Below are 24,461 nucleotides of genomic sequence, written 5' to 3'. Positions count from 1 at the left end.
TGACCTTAGGCAAGTTGTTTAACTTCTCTATGTCTCAAGTTTTTCATTAGCAAATGGAAATAGTAATAGTACCTACTTCACAGGGTACTATTGCCATGAGGATTAAGTGAGCTAATTTGTATAAAGCACTTAGGACAGTGCTTGGAACCTAAGAAACATCACATAATATTTGCTACTATTATTATTTCATTACTATTATTATCACCACTACCATCACAACCTTGTGTCCTTGAGGAAGTATGAGGTTGTAAAGATAAAGGATCATGGTTAACTGTAAGATATTAGAGAAAAGGCAGTATCTATAGAAAGCCCTCATAGTTAATAGTTTTACCTTCCTTGTCTACAAAGCCCTAATTTGGCCTATATTTGGGCAAACTTTTGCCTTTACCCCTATAACCAAGGTAATGAGGAAGTCTATTATTTAGTTATAATTGTTTTCTTCTTTTTCTGTCCCAGAGGCCTCTGATTTTGCCTGTTCATTTATTCCACAAATCTTTATTTAGTATTTAATATTTAAATACTGTGTGCTAGGCACTATCTTAGGAAAAGACCCTTTTTTTTATGGAGCTCACATTCCTGGAAAGAAACAGACAACAAAAAAGCAAAACATAGAACAACAAAAAATGTTCATATAGTGACAAATGCTATGGAGAAAGCAAATCAGAGAAATGTGCTATGAAATGACTCAGGCAGTGAGCTGAAGGAGTTATTAGAAGAAGTTGTCAAGAAGGGCCTCACTGAGGAGAGGGCATTCAAATTGATGCTGAGTAATAAGGAGTCAGGCACAGGTGCACCAATGGGAAGAGCCAGACCTAAGGCCCTATAGAAACTACCTTAGGGGTTGAGGGTCAGAAAGAAGCCAATGCACCTCATACAATTCATTAAGAAGGAATGAGTGACAGGAGACCAGGTAGGCGGGGCCGGATCATGGAGGGCCTTGTGACCAAGGGAAGGGGTTTGGACATTATTCTAAGCACACTGGGAGATCTCTGACGGGCTTGGGGTGAGGGTACATAGGTAAGAGTAGAAACAATGAGATCAGTGAGAAAGCTCTTGCTGTAATGCAGGCAGGCGTCTTAATGGCTTGGAGTATAGAGATGGCAGTGACGAAAGGAAGAAGTAGACAGATTTGAACATAAAATGTATTTAGGAGGTAGAATTAATAGAACATTAGTTGGTTTTTTTGCAAGGGGAGGATAATGGAAAGAATGTCTCCTCAGTTTTGGAGCTGTGCACCTGAGTAGACTGTAGTTACATTCACTAGGATGGGGGATGTGGACAAAAGGGGGAGGGGGTGCAACCCAGAGTGCTGCTGTGACCCTGTAAGGTTAGGAATGCCTATTAGAGACACATCCTAGTTGAGAGGCCAAGTAGGCAGCTAGATATTGTGGATTTCTTATTAAACAGTGCTTTGTGACCTTCAATAGGATTTTTTCATTGAAGAGCTCTGTGGGTAAAAGCGAATTCTATGGATGGCAATGCACAGCTTAGGCTGGAAGTTGTGTTTGGTTTCCATTTCCTGTCTCCTTTTTCCTTTCCTTCTCCCATGTATAATAGTTCACATTATAATGTTCACGTGCGTCCACAGGCTCTTCACAAGTAAACACTCTTCCTCTTTAAAACCCCCCAAAATATCATTTAGAAAATGAAAGCAAAGAAAAAGCTAACTAAACACTCTGATGTAAAGGACCAGGGATCATGAGGCCAAAGCCCTAACAAAAGTAAGGTGCAGAAGCCAACAAATCAGTCCTGGGGGAATACTAGCTTACTCCTTTGCTAATTGTAAGGAGCAAATTACTGAATCTTAGTTTTCTTCACCTGTACAATGGGGATAATAGCGCCTGCCTTACGGGTGCCACATGCAGATGAAATTCTCTGACGTTGGTCTTCACAGACCAACACAGTGTCTGACACATGGTGGACACCTGTAAATACAGCTTTTCCCCCCACTCATTTACCTATCATTGTAAATGGGCACAAAGCGTTTAATATTTCTCTACTTTGGTTCATCAACTGTAAAAGGAATATGCTTTACTAGATGACAATTAAGCTCTATTTTAGCTCTTTCAAAAATAATAAATTGAGGGCCGGCCCGGTGGCTCAGGTGGTTGGAGCTCCATGCTCCTAACTCCGAAGGCTGCCAGTTCAATTCCCACATGGGCCAGTCGGCTCTCAACCACAAGGTTGCCGGTTCAACTCCTGCAAGGGATAGTGGGCAGCGCCCCCTGCAACTAAGATTGAACACAGCACCTTGAGCTGAGCAGCCTCTCAGATGGCTTAGTTGGTTGGGGCACAGGCTCTCAGCCACAAGGTTGTCAGTTCGATTCTTCGAGTCCCGCAAGGGATGGTGGGCAGCGCCCCCTATACCTAGCAATGGCATCTGGATCTGGAGCTGAGCTGCACCCTCCACAACTAAGACTGAAAGGACAACTTGAAACTGAACGGCACCTTCCACAACTAAGATTGAAAGGACAACAACTTGACTTGGGGGGGAAAAAAGTCCTGGAAGTACACACTGTTCCCCAAAAAAGTCCTGTTCCCCTTCCCCAATAAAAATAAAGTCAGTAGATTAGATATTAAAAGAATAGGCTTTTTAAAAAATAATAATAATAAATCATTCTCTTGAGAACAACCAGATGAACTTGCTTAAAGCAAGAGCTCTTTAATCTGATATCAGTGCATTTTTCTGTAAACTAAGGTCATACATAGACTGGGGAAAACAGGGCATTCAGAAGCAGAAAATAGACTGGAGGATATCTCTTTAATATTGTGATGTCTCTCCAGTGTTGTACCCCCAAATCACTAAAATTTCAGGATATGAACAACTTTGTAAAAGATGGAATAAATGAAGTCTCACTGAGTAGAAACTTTGGTTTCACTCATTGCAAATACAGTCTGAAAGAAATCAAACCCCAAAGCTCTTTATTTCAGGCTTCCCTAAACTGGATGGAAAGTTTGGAGGTCTGCTCCAACCAGATTGACGGGCGATGAGAGAGATAGAAGATGTACTGTAAAGAAGTTTCTAGAATCCTAGCAGCTCAAGAGGGAGTGGCTAATACAAGAGGGCAATACAGATGTTCAGTTCAGTTTAGAAAAAGAAGTGGCTATTTAGGGACTTCCTGTGTCCCCCTCCTCCAGAGACACCATCAGAACAAGAGATTATCCATCTATGTGACAATAGCATTGATCTGAGTCCACGTGAAGTACATTTGAAACCAAGCTGAAAAAGACCATTCTTGATCATAGGACTTATGAATCAAACCAAAAATGTATTTGAGCTTTGTGGTAGAAATAATATCAGTGGCCCCAAGAGCAAGGCCAAGATGAGAAGCCCATAAGAGATACGAATAAAGAACCCCAAAGAAAATTTATTTAAAGTTTCAAACCTGTGCCAAGCTAATTGAATAATGAAAAATTAGTCTAGCCCACAGATATGTTTTGTTTGGCTTGCACAATGTGTACATTTTCTGAAACTTATTGTTCTTAAACACTGCCCAGTTTCCCAAACACCACTTTCCCTATCTTTTACCCCACAACATAACTCAGTTAATATTATTACTACACTGGCCTCATAAGCATTTGAGTTCACAGCTATTGATATGTAATTTCCAGATTGACTCATTTTTAAGTATTAAATACTTGAACATATGCTGACTGCAGGGATGACAGAAAAAGAGGACAATTACAGGAAAAAGAGGAAAATAGAGCCAGAAATTCTGGCATTGCCATCTTTGGAAGAGGCATCTCCCCAGCCCAACACGATTACAACAGCTCCAAATAATGCCATACACAGGTCAAGTGAAATGCGTGCCTGCCATATTCATGGCTGCCTGTCTCCTTCACTTAGCCTTTCTATATTTGGGGAAATTCCCAAGAGGCAGAGTTCAAATTCCCAGCCTTCCTTATAGCTAGAACATTGGCTCATAGCCTAAGTTCCACCAGAGAGCAGCACCCCGGTGAACTGTGATGTGGAAAAGAATCAAGTGTACAAAGAAGAAGTGACAGCACCTCTGTTTTTGCCAGCATGGAGGTGGCTGAGACATCAGACTTCCGGTGGTTGCATAATCGAGTCCCTGGTGTAGCAGTGGTATTGGTGTAGCAAGAGCTTCTATTGTTCCCTCTGATGCTGAGTGGACAAGAAAAACAGCAAAAGTTTCCTCATCTGACCAAGTCTGCAATGCAGTTTTACTCCAGGACATTTAGCCTGGAGCCCAACCGTCTCAAAAATTCTTTAAACTACTCAGTGTCGTCTTATTAAACTCATTTTCTTCTGCTTTTAGTGTCAGGATGTCTTAATAGTTATTTTTGAGCTTATATTAGAATAAAACATCACTCTTCCAGGTCTGGCTCTGACTTCAACTTTTTCCAGGCTGAAATGTTGCCCTGGGATTTTCATTTATTCTGCTAAATCAACCTGAATCAGCTTCTACTACTTACAACCGAAGAACTCTGACTGATAAAACAAGCAATGGCAGATCCATGTATAAGAACCTCTCATTGGGGCTGCTTTGGGAGTAAACCATTCACACTAATTTCCATGAACCTCAACACCTGTGAAAGAAGCCCCAGATTTCATAAGGCCATTCTTGTTCCCACAGAGGAAGTGCGCAGTAGAAATCTCTCTTTTATCCTTGCTCTGTGAATCCTAATGTGTACTTTATAAAGCAATATCACATTGCACACCCATTATTCGTACTCCCGGCAGTAGGCTTAAGGGTTACCATCCACAGAACAGTTCATTAAATTTTCAACATTTGCTACTTAGTTATGGGAAAGAACAGAGCTGAGGAGTTCATTATCAGCCATTTTGGGAGACGGTTTTGCTTTGCAAGGCCCCTGTGTTGACTGATAAACTGATTCCATATTAACAGACATCTGCACAAAGGAGGCCAGCAAGGCACTGATTTTTAAGCTAAACTATAAGGATGACAGCATGCTGGTTTTCATTTCTGTTAGAGCCAAACAAGGCATGTAGCAGGTTTCAGCTACAGCAAGGATTTTTAGACAAAATGAAAAACTCAGCACTTTAAGGAAGGCTGTCGAACATTCTTCTCTAGGATTTCTGTGTGCTAGACAATACTACACTTAACCTTTAAACAACGCAGGTTTGAACTAGAAGAGTCCACTTTTATGCAGATTTTTTTCAATTGACCTGCTCAATTCAATTGACCCACGCAGTTCAAGCCCACATTGTTCAAGGCTCAACTGGTGGTTGGGAACCCACATGTGAAGGTCCCACTTAAGTTATACATGAATTTTCAACTGCAGAGGGGCTCTTCATGGGTCAACTGTGTATTTCCTATCAACAATATAGCAATTCTCATTTATATTTTTCAAGATAATCTTTTAAAGGGGATTTTATTAAAAAATCCCCATTTTATAAGAAAAAAAGTTCAGAGGGATTGAGTGGCTTGCTTAAAGTCATAGGAAGTTTTCTGACTCCAAACTGATGGCTTTTTCTCCTATGTCAGTAGCTTTCAAAGTGTGTTCTGAGATCTCTGGAATGCTTTCAAAAACTCCAGGAGGTCAATACAAGTTTCATAATAATAATAATATCCAAAGGAAATTAAATTATTGTCTTAGATATTTGCATCCCCATGATCACTGCAGCATTATTCACAATAGCTAAGACATGGAAACAACCTAAGTGTCCATTGATGAATAAATAAAAAAGATATTTTATATATATATATATATATTTATATATATATATATATATATATATATATATATATATATGTATAGCATAAAAAAAGAAGGAAAACCTGCCATTTGTGACAACAAGGATGGACCTCATGGAGGCCATTATGCTGGGTGAAATAAGTCAGAGAAAAACAATGTTTATTGTATGATCTCACTTATATGTGGAATCTATAAACATGTGGAATCTATAAACATTAAACTCATACAAACAGAGTAGAAAGATGGTGACCAGGGGCTGAGGGGTGGGGGAAAGGGGGAAATGTTGGTCACAGGGTACAAACTTTCAGTTATAAGATGAATAAGTTCCAGGGATCTAAAGTGACTTATAGTTGACGATACTGTATTATATTCTTGAAAGTTACCGTGAGTGTAGAGCTATTAACGTTCTCACCATAACAGCAACAACAAAATGGTAATGATGTGAGGTGAAAGAGATGTTAACTAACCTTATTGTACTAAATATTTTGCACTGTATGTGTGTATCAATATCACCTTGTATACCTTTAATTCACACAATGTCGTATGTCAATCTTATCTCAATAAAGCTGGGGAAAAAAGATGTTTCCCCTTTTCCCTTTCATCCTTTAATGAGGGTACAGTAGAGTTTTCTAGAGGATACATGGTGTGTGACATAACAACAGACTGAAGCAGAAACATATATGAGAACCTAGCTGTCGTCTATTAAGGCAGACATAAAATAGATTTTCAAAACTATAAAACAGTGCCACTCTCCTCACTATATATACTTGTCATGCGGGGGACCCTGCGGGGTGTCAGACAGGGTCTCTGCTCCCGCTCCCCACATAAGAACGCAGGATGCAGCTAGGCCAAAAAGGAACACCCACGGAGCCATTGGTAGGGAAGTCATACCACTATGGTCTCAATGGAAGCTGGGTTCACACGACGTGTGACCTGCTGTCCTCTTTGCTGCCAACCGACCGACTTTCCTTCACTCTCCTCGGCTCCCCTCCGTAGCCGCGGCAGTTATATCTGTGGCCAATGGCTAACTGGTTACAGCTGATGGCCAACTAGCCACAGCTGACAGCCATCTACTACCCAAGCCCGCATCTCTCCACATGAGGCCGAGAGCCTGGAAACTGCTTTCTGGGGCTCTGTCCCCACAATACTAATATGTAATGGGCTTATTAGTTTTATTTTTAAATGAATTGATAAATTATTATGTTTGTGTTCAGTTTTTATTTCCAATACAAGAAATATTTATAGATATAACCCAGAAAAACAAAAATTCTTTAGAGTCCTCTATGATTTTTAAATGTGTCTTGAGACCAAAACCTTTGAGAACTGCTATCTTGCAGGATAGTTGTCTGAAAAAAAAAATCCAAGGTGAATACAGGTTTACCTTGATTGTATTCGTCTTCACTAATACAAAAGTTTGATGCCAGTGCTGAACTTAGTTTTTCTGCTTTCATCTCTGTACTCTCTTCCTCCCTAGTCTTATTTTGGATTGATGAGTTCATGAATGGCATCAAAAAGTCATGAATTTTAAAGTAGTGACTATAGACTGAGCACCTGCTTCCTCTTGAATTCCTAAAATACCTAGTTCACTGTATGTTCAGTTAGTATTTGATTAATGGATGAATGACTAAAACTGATGGCTTTTGCAGAGAGAGGACCTGCTTGATGCCTCTGATAAGCAGCATGCGTGCTTGCGCCTGTGTTCCCAGCTGCATGCCAAACACAGCAGAGCTCAATTCCAGCAAGGCCAGGTGCACTATGACCCCAGATGTGCCTGACTCCTTGCTCTTGGCCCTGACCCCTGTTCGTATTCTATTCACTCACAAGGCCCAGTTCAGCAACCTCGTCTCTTGCACAACTCTTTTCCTGAGACACTAACTCACAATAAGCATCACATTCTGACAGCAGGTAGGAGTGTTTATCCCTGGTAACCTATTTTGCCTCTTGGTCTCATTCTATCCCGCACTGCTGTCTTCCTAGATCACGTGTGTATATTTTATTTTCCCTACAGAATCTTAGGCTTCATGAAGTTTCTCAAAGGTCTTTTGCAGGACCCACAGAGTCTAGTATTGTGCTTAGTAATTTAGAATCACTTTCATCTTAAACATTTAACAAAATAATTCTGACACATTGCCTCGCTGTTTTCTCATCAAAGCCCTATATGTAGATTAGGGAAGGCCCTTTTAATTATCTCCACCTTACAGTGGGAGGCTTTAAAATAAAGCAGGATAAGGGTTGACAGACTTAGGACACAAGCCCTATTCTGGGCTTTCCCCACTGAATCATGCTCCAGTTTCCTCATACATACTTGGTTAATTGACTTGAAAATGAAGTTTAAGAAAAATAACAGCCTAAGATCCAGGTTATGAGTCAGAACAGACAGGAATAAACCCAGGTCTCCTGATTCTCTCTCAGGCACTGCATGTTGCAGTGATCTTTACCCTTGTGATTTTAGCTGTTAAGGTGGTCAGCTCATGTACTGGTTAATCCTGTCTGTAGTTCTCTCAAAAGAATATTAAATTAGGTATCACATAAATCTCGGCTTTCCCTCTTCTGCCCTGTATGGCTGATTGGCAGCCTCATTTTACTGTGTTTTCCCGGCAAAATGAAGGGAAACATTATGAAATAATTCTGTAAATCCATCCTGCATCTATAAAATTCATTGTAATTCACATTTATTATAACTTCGTATCATTTTTTTCTCTTTCACATTCATTTACTCAGCAATCCCACAAGCCTTTGCTAAGCCCCTAGTATGAGCAGAGCTGCATTAGATGCTGGAATAGCTTACAATAAGTAAAGGAAAAGAGATCACTGCCTTTGATGAGGTTATAACCTCATGGGTGAAATGACATTTCTAGAAAATAATTTACGGTATTAGAAGTGTGAATTAGCACAGCAGAAAGTATTTACGGAGGTGGTGAAGGAATCTAAAGTAAGGAAAAGAATTATTACAGAGAGAAAAATAATTTGGGTAAGCCTTCAAACAGGGGATGTCTTGAAAGAAAGAGTTGATGGATAAGTCCTAAAAGAAATGTAGGATACGGGTTGGGAACATAATCACCATCTGCAACCCACAAAACACTCTCCAACAATCATACCGTCAAAGGAAAAGCAGTGTGCTTCCTATGCAAATGTTGACACAAGACAGGTTGCCAAGGTCCCTGCTACAGAGAAATTCTGGAGCTGCCACTGATTGGTAAAGCCATTTGGGGCAGGAGATGGCATCAGAACAAGTCTGGGGCAAAACGGAGACATGAGTCCACACCTCTCAGTTACTATTTCTAGTGTACCTTCCCCCATGGTGCTCAGAGCTTTCAGGAACAATCCAACATGCCAGAAACACTACATCTCTCTCTGACCTGCATACCTGAGATATCCTCTGTATCTTCTCTCCTTTGACAACCTTCCTTTCTAAGGCCTACGCTCTCAGGGGTCTCCCCTGCTTACATTTCTGTGCTGCTGCAAGTTGAGCTAGGATTAATAGTTAATCCTTTGAGGTGTTATAGGTGCACAAACTGAGACTTCTCACTCTGCCAGTGGGATACTTCTGTGTACCCAGGAAGCCATTGGGAAAAGACACATGCCCGAGCATGCAGATCTTGGGAGTTTCTCAGATCACACTATGTGATTAGCTAAAAAATCAAGCTACATGTCTACATTCTGCTGAATAGTTCAAGGCATAACATAAAGAAGAGAGAGAACACTGCATGACTATGTCAAAAATTGAGAAAGTTGAATAATTACATGAAGACCAGATCACAACGACTTTGTAAGGAGGGCTCAGTAGTTGGTAATGCTTCAAGCCTTAGGGACACTTGTAGTGCTTCATGATGTAACACGATTTATGTGACACATTAGGAAGCTGTGTATAAGAGAGGCTGGAGTAAGGAGAACTGACTATCTGGAGGCCTGGATTATGTGGGCACCTGCTGCAAGCTTATTTTCCAGGCACCATAACTGTTTCTATCGACACACACCTTCTAGGCCAGTCTCTGACATGAGATGTCACATGTAAGTTTCATTCTTTAACCTTTCAGAAAGAATGATTCTAAAATCTGCTCCCTTTGAAACAAATGGGAGAAATTATATAATATTTTAAAGATGAGTTTCAATAATGTGGAGCAGAGATTAATTATTTTGTAAATAAACTTTGCTCATGAGCATGTTGCTATACAGTCTAGGAAAGAACACTTTTCCATTGTTGGTGGATAGTGTAATTCCTATTTAAAAAGAAAGGGGCAATGAATGACATATTGAATTGAAGAATTTGAAAAGTTGCTGTATTATTTATGACTCCAACAGAAAAATGAGGCTCTGATAACTTTTTCAAATTCCATGATATCATTCATATTCTATTTGGTTTTGTAATGTGTTGTCAGGGGAAGAGGTGGTAGATAGAAGTCAATCTGCCCTGGAATGAGAAACGTGGATGGGCTTCCAGATGTGGTAGTGATGGCTGACAATCCACATCCAACAAGCCAGAATTCTCTTTATCTTTCAGTTTAAGATTATTATATATACAAAAAAACACAACTTCTGGGCTACAAAACAGAAAGGAAAGGGAGTACTGAGGGTCAGAAGAGCAAGAGGCCACCGTTCAAGGAAGCAATGGAGGGGGCAATTAGGCCACCGGCTCAGGCAGTGCAAAACTGCTTACACTTCAGGGAGACTAAGCATTTATTTGCTTTCAAAAAATAATTTTATGTTTTTCAATTACAGCTGACATATAATATTAGTTTCCAGTTTACAACATGGTGATTAGACATGTATATAACTTACAAAGTGATCACCCCAATAAATCTAGTACCCATCTGACACCATACATAGTTATTACAATATTATTGCTATATTTCTTAATGCTATACTTTCTATCCCCATGACTTTGTTTTTCTATTTATAACCATATATTTTTAAATTTTCTTCTAAGTATCATATATTGCCTGGGACAACACACAAGGTTTAAAACATTTTTTGGAAACTTAGCCATAACAATCAAAGAACTGAAACAAGGATTTGTGGTTTAACACAATAATCCCACTCTTTTTTTTTCCAGATAGTTCATGCCCAAATTGGGGGAAAAATGGAAGGCGAGTTTTTTTCCCTTTCCATCAATTCTCTACTTTGCTTTGCTGTGGGAAGTTATCCAGAGCCTGTGGGAACATTAATAGATTTATTTAATTAAAGCAAAAGGCAGAGCTGTAAAACTTTACTTGATTTAGTTTTATTTCAACATAAACACACTTTTACTACACTTTTAGCTCTATACATCCCAGGTTCTCATCACTGACTATATATTAGGATCACTGTGTGTTCTTTTGTTTTAATAATAATGTCCATGTGGGGGCTAGGCATTGGTGTTGTTAAAGTACTAATATCAGGGAGATCCAAGATGGCAGAGGAGATAAACACTGTGCCTGTGTCCTTCCATGAACACATTATAATTACAATTAAATTATAGAACAATCAACCTGGAGAACCATCTGACGTCTAGCCGAACAGAAGTTCTATGACTAAAAATATCAAAAAGCCATGTCGAGACTGATAGGAGGGGCAGAGACACAGAACAGGCCCCAAACTTCCAAGTGGTGGTTGAAATTCAGGAGTGACATCTCGGCTGCTGAGGTTCCCCCTGGAAGAGCGAAGGACCCCAGACCCCACACCTAGCTCTCATCCTGGAGTACTGGTGCCAGAAAGAGTACTGGTGCCAGAAACATCTGGCTATGAAAAAAATGGGAATTCTGACCATCTGGGTGGGAGGGAAGGCTTCGCAAAACCCAAACATCCTCTTAAACAGCCCGCGCACAGACTCACTAGCTCTATGCACTCACCTTGGGCTCCGATGGAGGGATTGTGACTCAGGAGGCCTCAGAGACATAGGGGGAATGCACATTGAGGTGTGTGGCCTCAGGGGGAGGACTGGAGGACAGTCAGCATTTTCCCTGTGTGAGGTCCTTCTCCTATGCAGCTGGCAGGCAGGCACCATATTTCCTGTGTTGAGCCTGGCCAAATCTGAATTTGATTGACCTGATGAGCTCCAGAAGCTCCATCCTGCTGACTCACGGGACCCCGCACAACCCAAATTGCCCAATGTTGGTGCCACTTTCTCCACAAGCAGCCAGCCTCACCTGCATTGCATTTCATCTTGGAAAATGATTGGAGTGTAGCAGACCCCTGACAGGCAGTGCCTGGCCTCGGTGTGCTCTGAGACTTTTGATGAGCACTAGGCTCAGGACTGGCAGCAAACCAGAATTTACATTAACCTGGTGACCACAACTCTTCCCAATCTAGTGACTCCCTGAAATCCTGTCTCACCCAACTTGCATACCACAGGTTTTATCAGTGGCTGAACTTTAAGGGAGCCAACAGGTGGCAGAAGGCCTCGGGGTGTCCTGGCTTTTTGTGGAAATACCCCTGTCTGCCTGGTACTGGTGGCAGACATCCTCTATTCATACTGTTGCCTATCCCATGTGCCTCCAGGTTTAGCACAGGCACCGAACAACCATGAATCTCTTTGTAGCTCCTACCAGGTATTCCCTGAAAGTCATAGGCAGTAGGTGACCTGGGTCTGCCCTGGAGCCCCTCCCAATAGGTCCCACAACCAAAATACTTGGAGGTTGGTTTCAGACCATAGCAGAATACTACCCAATTAGCCCCACAAGTGGCACACACAAAGGGTGGTTTCAACAGGCACCAGAGCCCACTGGACCAAATCCCAAGTCGTGGGGTAAGCACCCCTTGCACAGCAGCCCATAAGCTATGGACACAGCCAAACCCCATAGCCAGTCAGCATAAGGGACAATCCCATTCACTGATGTGCTAATAGCAATCAAGGCTCAACTATAACGGGCGGACACACACAACCCACACAAGGGACACTCCTGCAGCACATGGCTCAGACGTCCAGGGAGACTGTGCCTCTGGGCCCCACAAGACATCTACTACATAAGGCCAGCCAGCTGAGGATGACAGACATAGCAGATCAACCTAACACATAGAAACAAACACAGAGATGCAGCCAAAATTAGGAAACAAAGAAATGCATCCTAAAGGAAAACTCCTGGGGGGAAAAAAAAAAAAAACTAAACAAAATGGAGGTAAGCAACCTACTAGATACAGGGTTCAAAACAATGGTTATAAGGATGTTTAAGGAAATTAGTAAGAACTTCAACAAAGAGGTAGCAAACATAAAAAAGGACATAGAAATCTTAAAAATAACCAGTCAGAAGTGAAGAATACAATAACTGATATGAAGAATGTACTAGAAGGAATCAACAGTAGAATAGATAAAGCAGAGGATTGAATTAGCAATTTGAAGACAAGATAGCAGAAAACACTCAATCAAAACAACAAAAGGTAAAAAGAATCCAAAAAAATGAAGATAGTTTAAGAGACCTCTGGGACAACATCAAGCATAACAACTTTCTCATTATAGGTGTACCAAAAGGAGAAGAGAGAAAGCAAGAGATTGAGAACCTATTTGAAGAAATAATGACTGAAAACTTTCCTAACCTCATGAAGGAAATAGATATACAAGCCCAAGGAGTGCAGAGAGTCCCAAACAAGATGAACCCAAAGAGGCCCATACCAAGATACATCATAATTAAAAAGCCAGCATTTAAAGACAAAAAGAGAATCTTAAAAGCAACAAGAGAAAAGCACTTAATTACCTATAAGGGAGTTTCCATAAGGCTGTCAGCTGATTTCTCAATAGAAACTTTGCTGGTCAGAAGGGATTGGCACAAAATATTCAACGTGATGAAGAGTTAGAACCTACAACCAAGATTACTCTACCTAGTAAAGCTACCATTTAGAACAAAAGGACAAATAAAGAGCTTCTCAAACAAGATAAAGCTAAAGGAGTTCATCACCAGCAAACCAGTATTACAAGGAATGTTAGAAGGTCTACTTTAAGATGGAAAAAAAATTAATTAATTAATTAATAATGAATAATAAAATGGCAATAGCTACATATCTATCTATCAGCAATAACTTTCAATATAAGTGGATTAAATGTTCCAAATAAGTCATATGGTGGCTGAATGATTAAGAAAACAAAAACCTTACATGTGCTGCCTACAAGAGACTCACATCAGATTGAAAGACACACACAGACAGAAAGTAAAGGGATAGAAAAAGGTATTTCACAAAAAATGGAAACAAACAAACAAACAAAAATCTGGAATAGCAATACTTATACCAGACAAAATAGACTTTAAAACAAAGGTTATAAGAAGAGAATGAAAGACCCATAATCTCACATCAGGGTACTTATCTGAAGAAACCCAAAATGCTACTTCGAGGGAACATATACATCCATCTGTTCATTGTAGCATTGTTTACAATGGCCAAGATGTGGAGGTAGCCTTGGTGTCCAACAATGGATGAATGGATAAAGGAGAGGTGGTACATATATGCAATGGAATATTGCTCAGTCATGGATAAAATGGGTTTTACCATCTGTTGCAGCATGGATGGACCTGCAGGGTGTTGTGTTGAGGGGAGTATATCAGACACATAAAGACAGATGCAATGTGATTTCACTTATATGTGGAATCTAATAATGAAATTAATGAAAAAAACAGAAACAAACTCATAGATACAGAGATCATTTTGATGGTTGCCTGACTGGAGGGGGCGGTTAGGGATGTGGGTGAAAAAAAGGGAAGGGATTAAGAAGTACAAATTGGTTGTTTAAAAATAATTATGGGGATATAGGGTATAGCATAAGGAACATTGTCAATAATATTGTAATAACTATGTATGGTGTCGGATGGGTACTGGATTTGTTGGGGTAATAGATGGGAGGGGTTGGGAGGCAGGGTAAAAAAGGTGAAGGGATTAAGAAGTATAAATTGATGCTTACAAAATACTCACGGGGATGTAATGTAAAACATAGGGAATATACTCAATGATATGGTAATAACAATATATATTGCTAGATGGGTACTAGACTAGTCAGGGGGAATACTTCTTTTACTATATAAATGTCTAACCACCATGGTGTACACCTGAAATTAATGTAAAATAATGTTGAATGTCAATTGTAATTAAACATTTTCTTTTAAAGGGGAAAAGGTGAGGAGGAATAAAGGTCCAAATTTCCAGGTGTAAAACAAATAAGTCATGGGGATGTAATATACAGCATAGGGAATATAGTCAATAATATTGTGATAGCGTAATATGGTGTCAGATGGTTGCTGAACTTATCATGTGATCACTTCTTTAGATATATAAATGTTGAATAACTATGGTGTACCCCTGAAACTAATATAATATTGTATGTTAGCTATATTTTTAATAAAAATCTTTTAAAAAGGAAATAAAATACTAATATCAAAACCTCTGGGAATGGAGCCCAAGCAATATAATTTTTCAAAACTCCCTAGACAATTCTAATATGCAGCCAAAGTTGATAATAACCACTATATAAAAAAGAAAAGAGGTGTTGATTGTAAGGATTTTAGTTTTTAAATATCTGTCTGCCCTCAAAAAACAATGTCTCACTAGAGGAAATTTAGACTTTGAGATTAAATAATGAAAAAAGAAAGAAAATCACTAACAATTGTCACCCCAATAAATTAAAAAAAAAAAAAAAAGAAATATCAAGGTATAGAGAATCACCAGAATATGTGTGTGTGTGTTCTGTGCCTAGGGCATTGATAAAATTCAGTGGTTATTACCCACCCTGAGGGCAGAAACTTTGCTGATGATCTGATGAAAGCTCTAGCTCTCTCCAAAGCAATGTACAGATATGCAAATTTTGCAGATTTTAGGATTATCTCATTCTGCCTATCGCTAGTTTTAGGATATCTGATATAGTCATAGACTTTTAGAACTACCCTAAAATGAACAAATAAGCACGTAAAAAAATTAGCCATAAGAATCAAGACTGAGTCTTGATTTTGCTTCTAAATTGCTATGCGATTCTAAATAAATCATTTAAGGTGGCTAGGCCTCAATTTTTCTATAAAGTGAAATTTTTATCTGCCCATAGGGCAGTGTGGGTAATGTTTTTACAATTCTGCAAAAAAAAGAAAAATCAATTGAGAGGAATTGAATATAGGTAAAATTACTTTGAAAATGTATGATTTATTATTTAGAGATATTCAGAATTAATCTAAGAAGAAACATACAATCCCTTAGGTAACTGACATGCTTATGTAGCTCTCATTTTTATATACATCTGCCTTGTCAGCAAACCATAGATTATAAGGAATTTAGCAACACTTGAGTTTTACAGTCTATACTAGAAAGATGGTGAGTCCCAGCTCCAGTTGCTTTATATATTCAATCGTTCTCTCCCTGTAGAATGATGATTCTCCTGTACTTTTCACTCATGGCACTTTCTGTCAAACTGCTAGTAAACCTATTCTTATAATTTGAAAAAAAATCAGCATGAGTTAAAATGCAAAGGAAAGGTAGTAGTTCCACAGGAAATGAAACCTATGAACCAAAATTCACTCTTTTTTCACAAGAGTCCTGAAATATTTGTTTCTTTTCCCCTGCACCTTTTATAAGACCCAAGGCCCTGGGTACTCCCGCAGTCGTGTTCCCTACCAGAGGATCACTGCCTAGTAAAGCAACCTTCTTCCTTCTCAAGAAAACAGTCTCAGAAGTACCTGCAGTCCCAAGATATTAAAGTGTAAAAACCTAAGATTAAGAATAAAGTTCATCTTTCACAGCAAGTGCTTCAAAATTACCCAGACTGCAGGCAGATGTTAACCAGGGATGTAAACTTTATGTGCAAATAAGCAGGGCTACCCTAAAAGAAAGACAGCAGCCAAAACCTATGTATTCCTGGTGTCATTGTTTCCCATTCATTTCATTGTCTGAGTTGTAATGAAAAGAAATAAAAATGTGCGTGGAAGGCCCAATAGGGACATTGAATTTTGATTGCTGTTTACCACTCCCCAGAAAAATACATTAAACAAAATGCAGAGTCACATAATTCAAGCTACTTTCTGTCTGTTCATAAAGAAAAATGCTTTATGTGCAGAAATTTCAAGTGAGAGAAGATGTCAGGTCTCCAAAAGCAGCTATTATCAAACAAAACAGCCAGAAAATTAATGCACTGGAGATGGCTGTGCCTGCAACCTTGGATGTCAGCCAGCAGCATCATCTCTCTTGGTAGGAGCGTTTTTGAACTGCTTATTGTACCCACAAAGCCTGTCTAAGTGTTCTAGTTTTTTGACGTAAAATCCTTTCCCCGCTTTTATAGAGTATTGCTTTAACTGTTAAGTTGTTCTTTCCATAAGACCTTGTTGACCCCTACGAGTGAGGCACTGAAAAAAACAGATGTATGAGTGTATTGGGGATATTTTGGTTATATGTAAAGAGGAACGGACCATTTAAAGACCTAATCAGTCGATTCTCCCGACTCCAAATCAAGGTCCCCCTTCTAGACAGCCTGCCTGTGTCCTCTTACCACATCCACTTCAAAGTGGTTTTCACCCAAGGCAGCTAAGACGGGGACATCTCTACTTCAGTGGCATGACTCCATCAGCTCTTCTGTCCCTGATCACAGAAACTGAGCCTTTCTGGAAGGGTGTCTGTGTGTGTGTGTGTGTGTGTGTGTGTGTGTGTGTGTCCATTCTCCCCAAACAAGAACACTCATCTGAATTCCAAATGATTGAAGAATTTGGTGTTTTAGGTAATCCCATATTCTCATTAACTGAGAATTTCCACTTATATAAATCATCAGGTCACAAGCAAATAGGGCAAAAGGCTCTCAAGGTGGTGACTTTCTTTGTATGAATCAGGAATGTGCACACCCAAGGTTTTAATAACAAAATAATACACCTTTTGTGGAGAGTTGATATTTTGTTTATGTGTATCATGACTAATAGTAATGGCTGTAATTCATCACATTAGAAAAGCCATCAACAGTTCCAGCTGTACAAAATTAAAATTAATTGCGTCCCTTTGTCACCCTGGCAGAAGCTAATAATTACGTCATTATTAACTATATAGGCAATTACCAAAATGCTTTTTAACTTCTTTTGGTTGAAGAAGACCTATTACGTATTAAAGTCTAGCACATATAGTGAACAAAATAGAACAAAATTAGGGAAAGAAATCCTAATGTACTCAATCTGAATAATTCTGCGGATTAAGCTACTCTTATGTTTACCTACTATTGGGAGAACATCGACTCTGGACTAAGCACTATACTAGGTGCTCTGCATATTTGATTCATTTTATCCTCACCACATCCCTGGAGGCATGTTGGTGCAAGCCTCAGATGATAGATAAGGTACTGAGGCCCACAGGGATGAAGTAGGCAGCCCAGGAGTACAGAATCAGGCCAAAGATGCAAATCCAGGTCTGTCTTACTCCAAAGCATCTGTTCTGATCAATGAGCAACTACAATGTCGAACAAAGACTTTGTAGATGAGTACAGGAAATACCTTTCACAGATACGTGTTCCAACACTTGGAAAACAAAACACTCTTCTTAGAAACCATGTCTTCACGATCAAGAGTTTTGTGAAGTCTAAACAAAACTGGTGTCTATCAAGAGTCTCAGAGGATATTCTCTTGGAGCCATAGGTATTCCCTCTCTTCTTGGCCCATAAAATGTTCAGGCCAGGGACAGAGTGGGATGAAGAAAATGAAGAATCATTAACCACACTAATTGCCCTTAAGAACAGTTCTGATGTCATTTATCTCCACCTTCCAAGAATACTGGGATGGCCTTACATAGACGAGTGACAAATACTGTCAATTAAATCTGTGAAGATAATGGAAAAGGTTACTGAGAAAAATCTGTGTTAAGCTTTACTTTAACTCAAGTTAATGTCACCTCCTGGCAAGCACAGCCACTGTGAGGTGATGTGAGGTTAGAACAGTCTGGTCTATGATAGGATGGAGCTGAGCTCTGAGTATGCATGTTAGAGATCCTCAAAGGAAGTATTTCCAACAGTCAAGCAAGCAGTAGGCCCCAACTCTGGAATGAACCCATGGTTTTGGCTGGATTGTGATCACTTATTAGACTCTAAAGGGTGTCAGAAGCCCTGTGAAACAGTTCTAAGGAAGCCAAAAACCTGGGCAGGAATTAAAAAGAAACTTTGTTCTTTCTCCCAGGGTGACCCTGTGATAGGTATCTACCCTTTCACAAAGAAAGCAACCTTATACTAAGTTACACAGAGTATTTGATTCATCTTTCCTCTTCTTCCTCATCACCCAAATTCTTCTTCTGTGGCAATCACACAATTGCTTTGGCCTTCCCCAGGCCTCTCCCACTCCCCCAAACTACACAACGGTGGTGATGGCCAGTTGACTCTCCCTTCTGTAAGGTCCCTTAGCATGATTATTTACTCTGTTCCCTCTTCTGCCTAAGTCCTGTGACTGAAGGAGCTTTACAGGTTCCCCAAATTTGAGTGACAGAGCAATATACCATGAGCTTATGTCTCTATGTATTGCCTCATCCTGTACCTAATGCTTGCATTTGTTAATAAAAGTCTGTGGCTGCTTAATATTTTGTAATCTACCCTTATGAATGTTCTACTACTAAAAATAGACAATGACCTTTATGGGACAATTGGAAATTTGAAGACTGACTCTATCTTTAATTATATTAAGGAAATATTAAATTTCTGTTCAAGAGTGAGAATAGTATTATGACAGTATTTGTTTTTTTAAAGAGCATATAGCATGTATAATGACATATTTAATATATAATGTAATTATAAGTAATATGTAATAATACCTATAATTTACAATAAAATTTTTAGAGATTGAATTATATAATGTCTGGGAGGGCTGCTGCAGGTAAGGCTGTCAGTAAAACAGAATTGTCATTGAGTTGTCCATTGTTGAAGTTGGGTAATGGGTTCATTGTGCTATGTTTTGTTTTTCCATATATTAGAATTTTTCCATAATAAAAAGCTTTTTAAAAGGAATCAAAATTGGTTAAAGTCACTCTTAAACCACATTAAAAAATCAGATTTTTCAAAAATACTTTAAAATATGTGCAATTTTTATGACTTAATGTTACATGGAATAGGAAGATCTAAAATGGCACATAAAATACTGCATATTCATATATATGCACATAAATGGAAGAAGAAACTACACAAAATGTAAATTATGGTTGCCCTTGGCTAGCAAGAATACATATTATTTTTCTTTATTCATTGTTATCTTTTTGAATTTTTCAAATTTTCTATAAGGAAAGTATATTATGTTTATAATTTTATAAAGTGTGTAGTGTGTGTGTGTTTATGTGTGTATCTAAAATAAACAGCATCATATTGTTAATAGTGATTATGTCTGGGTAGTGGCATTATTGATCCTTTCTATTCCTCTTTCTTTGTCTCTGTGTTTTCTTTAATTCATAAGTATAATTTATAATCAGAAAAAATATAGCATGAAAAATTAAAGCTAGATTTACTGTACTTTTTAAGTAAAGGATTATATTGGGCAATGTAACATACATGTATAAGGAACTATATATTTTATTACATATAGTTAATATATATTATATATTAGCATATATTATAATTAATATATAACTATATATTACAACTAAATATTATAACTTCCTATTATAGTATATATATATGTAAAATGTGTTATAAGTACATAATAACTATATAATATTTGTAAGTAAATCCAAGAGAATTTTAAATTCTCCTTGAAAGTATATAGTAAGCTTTTAAACAGTGTTGATATAAAATCCTTCGCATGGCCACAACTATGTAGCAATGTTCTTGCCTTCATGTATTCAATTCCTTAACAATCATGTTTCATTTTCTATCCAACTCCAGGTATATCCATGCCAATACCAGTCTTTGGACTACAGGATGATTCCAAGGTCTTCAAGGCAGGGAGTTGCTTACTCGCCGATGATAACTTTGTCCTGATTGGCTCTTTCGTGTCATTTTTCATTCCCTTAACCATCATGGTGATCACCTACTTTCTAACTATCAAGTCACTGCAGAAAGAAGCTACTTTGTGTGTGAATGATCTTGGCACACGGGCTAAATTAGCTTCTTTCAGCTTCCTCCCTCAGAGTTCCCTGTCTTCAGAAAAGCTCTTCCAGCGGTCGATCCACAGGGAGCCAGGGTCCTACGGCAGGAGGACTATGCAGTCCATCAGCAACGAGCAAAAAGCTTGCAAGGTGCTGGGCATCGTCTTCTTTCTGTTTGTGGTGATGTGGTGCCCCTTCTTCATCACGAACATAATGGCCGTCATCTGCAAGGAGTCCTGCAACGAGGAGGTCATCGGAGGCCTGCTCAACGTGTTTGTGTGGATCGGTTACCTCTCCTCAGCAGTCAACCCACTAGTGTACACACTGTTCAACAAGACCTATAGATCAGCCTTTTCACGGTATATTCAGTGTCAGTACAAGGAAAATAAAAAACCATTACAGTTAATTTTAGTGAACACTATCCCAGCCTTGGCTTACAAGTCTAGTCAACTCCAAAAGGGACAAAAAAAGAATTCACAGAAAGATGCCAAGACGACAGATAACGACTGCACTATGGTTGCTCTAGGAAAGCGAAATTCAGAAGACGCTCCTACAGACAGTATCAACACAGAGAATGAAAAGGTTAGCTGTGTGTGATAGACTAGTTGCCATGGCAACCACGGAGGGCACACTGAGCAAGTTTTCACCTCTCTGGAAAAAAAAAGAAAAGATAATAGAGAGACTGGCAAAAACTAGGCCAGTCTAGTGCAACCAACAATAATATCTAGATGCCTCCTTTTACTCCATCAGTGAAAAGCAGGGTTAAATGCCACAACATGTGCACTTCAAAAATGTTCTGACAGCATTTCAGCTGTGAGCTTTATGATACTCATTTTTAACATTGTAAATGATGTCTTTAAAATAATTAGCTTTTATTGTATAATTATAATGAGGCCATAAATAAATCTAAATTAAACTCTATTTTCAAGTGGAAACCTTGCTACTATGTTGTTAATTGATGGCATGACATGGTTACCTACAGCTGTAAATAAAAATAGCTATAAATAGTGAAAAATTGGTTGAATATAGTGGCCTCTTAAAGAAAAATTATCTTTAAAACTTAGGTATTTTGAACAACAGAAAAAGACACTAAGGACAGTGTTATGAAGTCAGTATTGCTAAGATAATTAATGAATTACTTGACAATTTTTTCATTCCTGCTTTTTCATTGATGCCATTCTAAAATAGTCACAAAATTGCTGGCATTTGCTGCAGTTCAAGTCAATTCTTCTCAGAAGTGAAAAAGATTTTAAATGTTATTTCCTAACTATTGCTGCGTTCTCTTCTACTACCTGTGCTTTAGTTTGAATTTCCAATGTGGTCTTGTTTAGTGTTTGTTCTACTAGCTACACTTTCAAAATGATAATTTAACATCACCAAATACATTTCTAGAAATTGCTTCTCCTAAACAGCACCACGGAGGCGTTTGGTAACTTGCTCTTACGACTGCATTGTGCATGCGCTCCTTTCAGCAGTAAGCAGTATTAATGTAATTGTGTCAGGATTGAGGAATAAACTCAGGTGTTTGGCTACTGACAGCAATAGAGTCTTAGGACTTCTCTGTAAAATGCAGGTGACTTTCCTGTGGGTACCCATCAGGTAAATTGATGCTTTCAGAGCAATCAAAGTATATTATTTACTAAAATTGTTCTCTGGTTACAACCATCTGAGTATATACTATCTGTGAGGAAATGTCCTAGGTACTAAGAATATAAAAATAATTAAAATAAGATCCCCACCTTTAAATAAAAATTACCTATTTGGAATGGTCCTTGTCAAAAATATTGACAGACATTTTTTGACAATCAATTCAACTTATTCTTTTCTTACCTGGTTTGGTAATTGGTTTGTTTCAATTCTGAGAGTAAGTTTTCTCAACAAGTTTCCTGATTGGTTGCCAATTAATACCAACAGAACCCAGGAAGGAGAAAATATCATTTGAGGTCAAAATTTGCAATTAGTTTAGAAATATACACTTCAACCTGGACCCAACCTATGATTACCAAAATTTTCAGCAAAATTTTTCTTCCACTTCCCTAAAAACTAACTCATTTATTACCCTCTGACACTGCGCTCCCTAATTTAAAAAAAAAGGCAGTAATATAATACTTTGTAGAAAAGTTTGCCCAAGAAAGAGATTAACAGCAGTTAATTCCCGTTGATAAATGATATTACTCTAGGTTAAACTGAACATTCTTATCGGAATAGATGTTAGATATGTGATTACGATACTAAAGCATTTCTATTGAATGAGAAATCGTTTTTTGTTTTTTTTTGTTTTTTTGCTCTAAGCCATTTGAAAAAAATACAGACTTGAAAACTGAAGAATGTGAGAGGCGCTACTGTGTAATTTGGAAATGCACCAGGGCTATCCTAATTACATCCCTATAGATATATTTAAAAGTGTTTATTTCAAAGCTAGAATTTATAGTGAGCTGCTAGTATCAAGGCTGAATTTGATCTGAACTACTTTAATAATTATACCATATTAACTGATAAAAATACAAACGTTAAAAAGTCTCTGCTCTGATGTATTTTGCCTTAGTTTATAACTCTACACGTCTCATTATATATTAGAGAAAAGATTTCAGATTCCACCCATGTACTCAATCTGGATCAGAATGAACATAAATGCTGCCTGACAGATATCTTTTGACTACATATATATTACAAATGTGTATGTTTTTTTCTCCATAAGTATCTATTCAAGTGTATGTTATAGACAAACATGCATCTGTATATATGTACAGACATGTTCCCATGCACTTTATTCGAAATCTATATATTTATATGGAGGAAAAGCAAGTCATTTATGAAAACATTCAGTATACACACGTTTGCATGTTGCATCATATCGATTTAAATGTGAATTCATGTTTTAATGTTTCTATGACCTTCCATTGCTGTCAAAGCAGATTAAAATGTTACAGAAGTATCAATTCTTTAAATAAACTGGAAGTTGACCAAATTTTATGGGAAGACTTTAACACAATTCGATGAGGGTTGTGAAAACAATGGTCCTTATATATAGCTGATTGATCTTAAGTAAAATGGTACCTTGAGGCCCTCTATTTATCTGCCAACTTTCTGACTACTAAGCCTTTCTAACTATATCACTTACCCCAGTGAAACCTTGAATGTTTATGGATCTGTACTTAAAGAACTCAGTCCTAGTAAATACTATTAAAATAGAGTGACCAACCTTACTCCACATTAAGTTGGGTAATAGATTCTTCTATATTTAAAGAAAGGAATTAAATGCTATAATTAGTGAAAACTCTCAATTTAAAACGTACTTAATCTCTTGGCCACAGCGCCATCTCATGGTCATTTTTTGAAGTGGCCAAATGGAACTAAGTTACTGTACTGCTTTTGGCAAAGGGTGCTTCTCCCATTTGCGCATCAATGAAACATATTTATAAAGTGTTAAATTATTCTGTGCCATATGTAACAAAAAAGTGAAAACTATTTTATGTAATGATTTTAATCAAGACTATTCTAAAATATTTCAAGAGAAGATGAATAATTGTAAATAAAGTATAGTAAAAAATAAATGCAAAGTCCATAGCTGTGTCTATTACAGAGAGTTGCCCCAAACTTTCCAGGTCGTGAACTCCAGGTATCATCGAGCTTCTCTGAGAGTAAAAGCCTGTGCTTCTGGAGCTCATTCACAGAGCTAGGACCCACCTGGTTGAGTTAGATTTATGGTCATGATCCAGTTTCCAGTTATCTGCAGCAGACAGAAGCTCCATGTTTGATCGCTATGTCTGGTTCCACATAGCCTAGGAACACAGACAACCAGCTGCTGC

At 38.3% G+C, this 24,461-nt stretch overlaps 1 protein-coding gene across 1 annotated transcript in view; it reads left to right on the top strand.

Moving 5' to 3' along the window:
• The window catches only part of HTR2A (5-hydroxytryptamine receptor 2A), a 68,003-nt gene extending 43,793 nt beyond the window's left edge, over positions 1–24,210 (top strand). The window contains exon 4 of the mRNA XM_081046732.1: positions 20,450–24,210. Within this exon, the coding sequence (XP_080902858.1) occupies positions 20,450–21,249 (800 nt within the window). The 3' untranslated portion in view covers positions 21,250–24,210. The remainder of the gene's footprint in view (positions 1–20,449) is intronic.
• The last annotated feature ends 251 nt before the right edge of the window (positions 24,211–24,461 follow it).

Source organism: Rhinolophus hipposideros, assembly GCF_964194185.1.
Source record: "Rhinolophus hipposideros genome assembly, chromosome: 4".
In the NCBI taxonomy this organism is placed as follows: domain Eukaryota; kingdom Metazoa; phylum Chordata; class Mammalia; order Chiroptera; family Rhinolophidae; genus Rhinolophus; species Rhinolophus hipposideros.
The sequence above is the reverse complement of the archived record's forward strand: the minus strand, read 5'-3'. Positions and strand labels throughout refer to the sequence as shown.